This window comes from Empidonax traillii, unplaced genomic scaffold (genome assembly GCF_003031625.1).
Source record: "Empidonax traillii isolate 1590-97213 ecotype Southwest subspecies unplaced genomic scaffold, ASM303162v1 scaffold240:size1935192, whole genome shotgun sequence".
NCBI lineage: Eukaryota > Metazoa > Chordata > Aves > Passeriformes > Tyrannidae > Empidonax > Empidonax traillii.
In genome coordinates this window covers 425,948-434,615 of record NW_020955433.1, presented here as the reverse complement: position 1 = coordinate 434,615, position 8,668 = coordinate 425,948, and the positions used below count along the sequence as shown (strand labels likewise).

Here is an 8,668-nt window from a genome sequence, read left to right as displayed (position 1 = left end):
GTCTACCAGCTCCAGAGGCCAGTTGCTTTGAGGGCCATGTGTCTTACTGGTAAAAACTGAGGCAAAGTAGTTGTTAAGTACCTCAGCCTTCTCCTCATCTCTATTAACTATGTTTCCCTCTAAGTCCATCAAAGAATGGAGGTTTTCTTTGCCCCTCCTTCTGTTATTAATGTATTTATAGAAGTGCTTTTTGTTATCCTAGAAGTGCTTTTTGTTATCCTGATACATGAAAGACTATTTTCTAGCCCAAGAAGTGCCTCTTATTTTTTTCCCACTGAGTAATTTCTGTACTAATTATTGTTTCATTCTGTACTCAGAATTTCAGAATATATATTCACCTTCTTAAGACACTATGTGGTTTGTATTTTTCAGGGTTTAGAGATAGGTGCAGGTCATACAGTTGAATTATATCCTTTATGGCTAGAGGCTTATATGAAAAGTTTGAGGAAATGCTGATGTCTGAAATTTTTAAAGAAATGATGAGAGTTTAGATAAGCATTCAGGTTGGGAAAGGGCAAGGGTAAATCTGGAAATGGATTGTTAATCAGTTTAGCTCAATCCAAGGCTTTTTGAATTTAAATGACTTTGGAATCTTTTAGTGAGAGTTAACTCCATAATAAACTTAATCTCTCTTGAGAGGTTGATATCTGTTTGACCTATAAAGCTCTCTCTCTAAACAGTTTTAATTGTACCAATTTGTTATTCAAGGTAATAAGTCACTTCTCAGACTTGTAGGTAGTGATCAAAGCTGATAAAAATATTTCCACAAAAATGAAGTTAAAGAGACTAATAAGAATGCAGTGGCTTCTTTTAAATAATGGAACATTTATAACAAGTGTGCTGTGTTAATTTCAGAAAAATGTAGGTTTGTTCATCTCCTTTTCTTATTGTTCTTATTGTACATATATATATGTATATTCATGCCACATACATGGTGTAGATATGAAGTTTAGCCTTTCTCTTGTTTCCGATTAACACTTTTTCAAAAAGTGTGTAATAAAGATATTTATGAAAGTTTGCAAGAAAAGATGTCTATTGATTGAGGTAGTTATTAAATAATTTATTTTATAATCATAATAAAGTACAATGACCAATAGCAGTGACAACAGTTGTGCTTCATACACTACATTATTTTAAATTTATATTTACTTGTATGTGGCTTTAGGGAATGAGGAGGGGGCATAAAGATTTATTTATGTCTTAATTTCTGAATAACAACTTATATATTCAAAAGGCATTGGATGAACATCACTGGAAGAGGTTTTATCCTTTATTGAGGAATTTGTTGAGGAATTGATACAGTAAAAACTTAGGCAACCTTTTAAGCTTCAATTGTAGGTCATTAGTAGCATGCTTTTATTCAGGAAATACTTTGAAGAATAAGCTATCAATGCCTACTACCATGGATAAATTCTAGGCATAAGATTTATTCTCTTTCTAATTGCTACTTAAGTCTTAACACTGTTCTACTGAAGCTCTTCTTTCTTTTCCAGGCTGCTTAAGGCTAGTACCTGCATGCCAGGACAACTGCTACAGTCAGCAGATTTCCCTAAAGCCAAAATACTCTTTATACAGAGAGGTGAAAAAACCTGTTGACTGCTGCTGATATTAAACCTTCTTTGAAGAGATGTGATTTCAGGCTGTCTCAAACACCTTCAGAACAGTAGTGTCTGGATTTTGTGAGTCATGAATTTAGATACGGCCCTGAAAGAAAGAATAACTCAAACAGATGAAATCTGGAGAGTATAAGACCTGAGCTGGAAAATACTAAGGAAAAACTGTCATGGCCATTTGAGATAACAAATAGCTCTCATGTGGAGGCCAGAATTTTCACAGAGTCGTACCTCTTCATAGAGCCCAGAATTTTCATAGAGCCATACCACTGTTTGTGACCAAGGGAAAACTGATGCCTTGACAGAACTGAGAAGCTTGTAGCTACCTGTTTTCTGACATGACATTTTGTTTGAAGGGTCTTATCTACTGTTGTAAACCATTTTATTGATTATAGTACCTGTTCAGTTGGATTCTCAGTTGAAGTGGGCTTCAATGCTCAGTTCACATAGAATGCTCTAACCAGTCATTTTTCCTTTGTTCCACTGAAAGTCTGTTTCTTTGCTAAGAGGATTTTAAGGTTCAGAAGATAAGGGACTAGAAGCCCTATTCTGTGGTTAATTGGTGTTAGCAAGGAAACAGGAAAGCTTTAGGTTACAGTTCTGGTCTTAGATAACTTTTTCTCTCCCTGGTGACCAAATACTGTGTAATAAGAGCATGTGTGTAGACAATCAGTTCATCTCTTAACTTTTCATCTTAATTTTTACTATGTATGTTTTAAGGAATTTATGTTTTAAGTCAGTACTGCTTGTGCTGTGTTAAGAGTTTGATTTTGCTATTCTCTTTATATAGGCTAAGCTAAAAGTATGGAAAGTGTATGCTGTTTATGCTGTTGAAATTTTTGTATGCAAATAATTTTGAAATAGTACTGCAAAAAAGGCGGGGCCTTTCAGAATTTTGTTTAAGATAATTGTGAAGTTCAGGTGAGAATTTTTTGTAATTGCATTTTCCATATGTTTGCAGTGCTTAAAAAATCAGTTTGAACTGAAGGAACTTGAAGAGGTGTCTTGAAGAAACTGATATTCTCTGCTGGCTGGCTGTGATCAAGTTTAAGAGAGCTTTCTTGCCAGTGAACATGCACACATCCTGACACTATTTCTCTATGACTGTGTAGAGCAATATTCGGTATGAAGTCATGTCATCCACAGGCAATGGCACTGATATTGAAGAATTTTTGGTCAACATTAACCTTGGACAGTATATTCCTAACTTTAAAGAATATGGCTATAACATTGTGACAGATTGCGTGGGAATAAATAATAGTGTGCTTCAGCAAATGGGAGTTTTGCCTACAGGGCATCGCAGAAGAATTCTTAAGCAATTAGACAGTCTTTCAAAAATTCAAGGAAATTCTCTTTTCTGTGAAAATCTAAAATTCAAAGACTTGAAAGGTTTAGAAGAGAAACAATATTCATCCTCGGATCAGGAGTCTCCAGTAAGCAGTTCAAGTGTAGACGGGGCTGGCTTGATACCTGCAACACTGTCAGAACAACTTGTCAATAAAGCTTACATTAAAAAGGAAAAGTTTGAACTTGTGGAGCAAAATTTAATGGAGGCAAATGATGATAGCCTTACAAATCTGGATTTTTCTAGTTTATACCAGAATTCAGACAGCATACTAAAAGCTGTCAGTCAAACTGGAAGTATTAAAATGAATTCTCAGCCAGATGCATCACTGCAAGAAGCTGCTGCATACCAAGCTGGTGAGAACTTGACTGGCTGTTTGGTATTTTGTGATCCTCCTTCTTCCTTTGCTCATTCATGTGAGACAAAATACAAGGAAAACAGACATCTGAGATTTGCAGATGAGGGTGATTTATCTGATAGTAAGCCAGATTCTCCATTCTATAAGTTAAAAGGAGAAATGATAGACAACGACTTATATGATTCCTCTACACTAAACTGCATGAAAGTATTTCCAAGAGCAAGCCGGTCTTTTATCTTAAGGCATCGACCTGTACCAGAAATTCCTGAATCAAGTAAAGTTCAAGCTTCATCAAGGTAATTACTATTTATTACTAATGAGGAATCGCTATCGTTGTAGAAATTACAGTTTGGAGTTTCTCACAGGTTTTTTTTTGTTTGTTTATTTGTTTGTTTTAATATGTGCTGTAAGTATACTGAATCTGATATGAATGTTGCCAAATTAATTGAAGGATAGTTAAGCTTCAATGGAAGTTAAAAGCAAAAATGAGAGCATAAAGGGGAATTATAGAACAGTATGTCCTTATAACCTCCCCAAATATCTGTGTCTACATGTCATCAAAGAAAGGGATCTTTATTGCTTTATGTATAATTGTTGTTACAGACAACTGTATAAAACATAAGCACTTTCTTCAAGATGGCTCTTAGGATAATTTCCAAACTGATTGTCCTTTAATTGTTAACTTTGGAGAACGAATACAACCATTTTCCTATATTAAGTGTTGGCTTTTGCTGATGTTCTCCTAACAACAAAACCTTAACTTTTAATGACATTTGTACTATAAAAATATTTCTGAAGCATTTCAACAGGGAGAAAAAACAGTGGAAAAAGCAGAAAAAGAAGATAGATTAGTTTTTGTAGCAAAAATATGATGGGATGTAGAGGAAAATGTCTGATGTTAGACCTTAATTTCAAACATATCTTAATAAAGCAATACTGTTTGAATGTTAAAAATAATAGGCACTGAATATGCACTAAATCACAATATTACAGTCTGTAAGCAAAGAATATCTCCCCACGGATTAATTTTTATTATTTTTGGATCTATTAACGAAAGCTTTTACTCATCATGTTTAATAATCATTATTAAACAGAAGAAAAATGCGCTAGAAAAGACTTCTGGTGAAAGGCATATGAAAAGATTTGTGGGTGTAGCCATATCCAAATCCTTAGATTGCATTTTTTTTAGTTAATACAATTTTTTTAACCACTAGCTATGCCTGGAAGGGGCATGTCTGAGAATGTTTTGTATTTATCTTTTTCATCTGCATCTCTCAGCAGTTAGAAACACTGAGTTTATACATGCTCTAAATGCAGGGGTTTCCCAGCATTTATAAGTTTCTTTTAGATTACTGAAAGAAGTCAAAATTAAATGTTGTAATACAATTCTTTAAGCAGGTGGAGAGGCAAAGACTCTTAAAAAATGTTTAATCAGTGTCTTACTGAAGCTTAAGTATATGTATCTTTCAGTGAGGAGTAGATTTATGTTAACTTTTGTAGAGTGATTATCCCTATTTCATTTAATAAAGCTATTCATGCAGGGATGAAATGGGATTCTCAACCTTAAGGGTAGCAATAACAACTGGCTACTAAAAGAGAATTCTTAATGTCTTCTGAGAAACAATCATCCTGTAGAGAGATATGCTGTATTTGTAATCTCTCCACTATTGAAGTAAATCCTCCAAATCCCAGCCTGGGTGACTGGGTCACTAAATTCATTACCCACCATTTTGATTTGTGAGGTCCAGCTTATTTTTATTTTTTGTCTTTATGCTCCAATAAAGAAAAGGAATATGAAGAACCAGTCTGTCTGAGGAAGATTAAGGCTAAACAAGAACTTCCCAGCAGAACTTAAACTTCACAGAAACATTCTTGATAACCTTGCTAGCAGCAGCCTTTTTTAGAGGCAGAGAACTAATACAGAACTTTAAAATGGAAGCTTGCAACCATCTTTAACCTCAGGAAAGATTGTGCCTGTCTCACAGAATTGTGTAGACAAACACTGTCAGCTGACATTATTGACAGGTGCTGATTTCATCCTTATTACATTGAATGAAGGCTATTCCATAGAGGCGAGAAAGCATTTCCTTCTAGTTGTTCATGAATATTAGTTATTAATTTTTAGTTTTTAAGTTATTTTTAGTAATTAAGCTGAAGCCGATTTATAATATAGTAAACCTAGTTTTTATACAGAATGCCACACAGATAAAATTTCAAACTGATGAACTCTATGTTCATTTAGATTTCTTCATGTCTCCCAACTTTGTTACTTGTGTTGTTTACTATTGGGATGGCTCCAATTCTTTTTTAAGATAAATAAGAATGAATAGAACAAAATTAATTCTGGATAACATGCTTCATTTGGAGAAAAATATAAATAAGTAAAATAGATAATGGTGGTTGGCCTGAGCAGGCCTTATTCATTTTCTGCAGTTGGCAGATCCTGTGATTGAGGCTCCTTGCTTGGTACTAATATTCTTTAGATGCCATTTCTTAACATGCAAGGGGTCAAGATTGCTAATGAGGAGCCCAAGCTGGTGCTGTTGTCTATCTCTACTGTGTTCTGTCACAAAAAATAAATTTTACAGAAGAGAGAAGCTGCTCTCTCTCTACACCTATGGTCGAGTGTCACCATTAATTTACTTCTGCAAGCAGTCTTTGAACTCCAAAACTTTAACAAAGTATGCTAGAGCAATTTTGATGTGTTTGCATTATGGGAGGGTTTGGTCTTGAGATGCATAGAAAAGAAAACATGTCTTGAATGAGTTTGAAAACAAAAGCTTCTTTCATTTAAAACACTAAGCAGATGAATGCCAATTAAAGACTTTGAAGCACTGACTGCTTGCACTGATCTCTTTCCCTCACTTTATTTGCAAGGTGACAGGAGTATATTGAATAAACTAGCTCAGTGTGACGTTTTAGCTTTCCAGCCTCTCGGCCTTTAGCAAGAGCAGTCACTGCCCTATCACACCCTTTCATCCTGTTTATGCATAATAAGGGGTGGTAGAGAAGTGTTGTGTAGCCTGAACCGCATCTGGTACCTCTTAATATATGAAAATTTAAACAGTAGTCTCCACAATTGTAACAAAATGGTAATTGAATAATAATTGAAATTATTATATTATGGAACAATTGGCACACTTTGTGATTGGCACTGTTAGACTGCTTGCATTAATCTTCCATTAAAGATCAAAATAAAGAATATCGTCAATCCTCTTTGAGGTATTCAATTTTTGAATTGAGAAATTCAGTAGATGAGATATTGAATTTTTGAAGTGCTTAAGGAAAGTTAGAGATTAGTCTTCATATTTTTTTTTAAATTTTTTTTTTCTCATGAAGAAGTCGTCAGGACTTTTCTGTCTTTTAATCCAGGTATTCAATTTGTACAATAACTAGCTAACTATTCTGTTGAACATTGACAAATTATCATTTTATAGAATCACAGAATCAGCTGGGTTGGAAAGGACCTCTGAGATCATCAAGACCAACCCTTGATCCAACACTGCTGTGGTTACTAGACCGTGGCACTGAGTGCCGCATCCAGTCTCACCTTAAAAACCTCCAGGGACAGAGAATCCATCACTTTCCTGGCCAGCCCATTCCAATGCCTGATTACCCTCTCTGTAAAGAATTTCTTCCTAATATCTAACCAAAACCTCCCCTGGCAGAACTTGCACTGTAGGTTTTTTGTTATGCATGATCTTTCAAGCAGTTATTCAAAGTAAACGAGTTTCATTTATTTTATATCTTGAGATAGTTTTTACTTAACATAAGCTAGAAATTTGCTTTCTAGAAATGACAAGAAGGTTTTATTTGTGATTGCTGCAAAAAAACCCCCAAAACTATAGTTAGCTTATTAACAGTTTTTTTGCCATGCATATACCTGTAGGTACATGATCAAGAAAGAATACACTAATCCTGAAAAGTATATGGATTTTTAAAAAATGGTGTGTGTTTTTTTTTTTTTTTTAAGCTTATTTGGTTATTTTTCATTTCCTGTTGAATTTATTCATCCATCCATCCTGAAACTAAGCAAATGATTCACTGTTTTACATAAGGGAGAAAGCCATAATTTTAAAAGCTCTACAAGTCGAAGCTGTTTTTCTGTAACTCTTAATTTAGTTTAATGCTGCTAATACCCTTTAAAAAAACAACCTAACAAATGATCTGTGTTGAAATAGGTTAGGTTGGGTTTTTTTAAGCGTACTGAGTTCTTTAAAACTAGATGAGTACAAACCCATGAGGTTAGTTTGCTAATGGAGCTTCAAAATATGTAACCTCATCAATTTCAGTAAAATATATAAAGAAACACAGACTTTTGGAGTACTTACTGTTTATATTTTATTTTTTTGTAGTTATAACTCAGGAGACAAAACAATTTTATATAGGAACTTGACAGTGATACACTGTAGCTGACCAAAGTCATTCTGTGTTTTTTAAAACCAGGATTTTACAAAATACCACTAAGGAACTTATTTATATAACCTGGATAACATTTGAAATGTCAAGTTACTTTGTGCAGTGTGGCTTCTCTCTTGAATCCAATCTAATGAATTCTTTGAGGCAGATTTAGGCGTGGACTAAAATTAAGTTCATGAATGCCTTTTATCACAAAGGAACATCATCTTTTAGTAGGGAGTAATTCTACTTGGACTTCAAGGGACAGTAGTTCTAAAGTTTTAAATGTAGCAAATATTAAAATAATAAAATTTCTCAATAGCTTAAGCAAGGAAACAACAGTTAGGAAATTGATATTCTGGATTTTGAAGGATGGAGGACCTACAAACTGTTAGACAACATTTTTAAGGTTCTTGTATGGCATTTATCAACCACACAATATTCTATAAGAATGCATGAGAACCTTTACCATTTTAAGCAGAGAAAATTAAATTAGGACAGAAAATTACTACTTATGTTAATGGGGGAATTCAGAGCTTGACTGAGAAGAGCTCTGATACAGACTGCTAGAGTAGTGAAGAGGAAATAGAAATGTTCTAATGCATGCATGTTTTTCCTGTGTTCTGATTATAAAGCTGCTATCTTAGCCTGAAGCCTTAATAATGTGCCATTATACATGAAACTACTGAAGTACTTAGGAGCCAGCACACCACCAATAATAAGATAACTTTTCTGTTGTATATGGAGATACATTCTTACCCATCTACAAAATGTGTGGGAGTAGTCATAGGCAGTTGCAATGCAATGTCATTTATATCTTGGTTTTAAAACTTTGTGGGAAAATATTTCACCTTAGAAATCAAAACTTTACCGCTTTTTTTTTTTTTTTTTTTTTTTTTTTTTTTTTTTTTTTTTTTTTTTTTTTTTTTTTTTTGTTTTTTTTTTTTGTTTTTG

The 8,668-nt window shown here is 33.9% G+C and overlaps 1 protein-coding gene across 1 annotated transcript in view; it reads left to right on the top strand.

Annotated features, from left to right (window-relative positions):
• Positions 1 to 8,668, top strand: part of ARAP2 (ArfGAP with RhoGAP domain, ankyrin repeat and PH domain 2) — a 123,703-nt gene that overhangs the window by 4,496 nt on the left and 110,539 nt on the right. The window contains exon 2 of the mRNA XM_027888571.1: positions 2,575 to 3,612. Coding sequence (XP_027744372.1) covers positions 2,747 to 3,612 — 866 coding nt within the window. The 5' untranslated portion in view covers positions 2,575 to 2,746. The remainder of the gene's footprint in view (positions 1 to 2,574; positions 3,613 to 8,668) is intronic.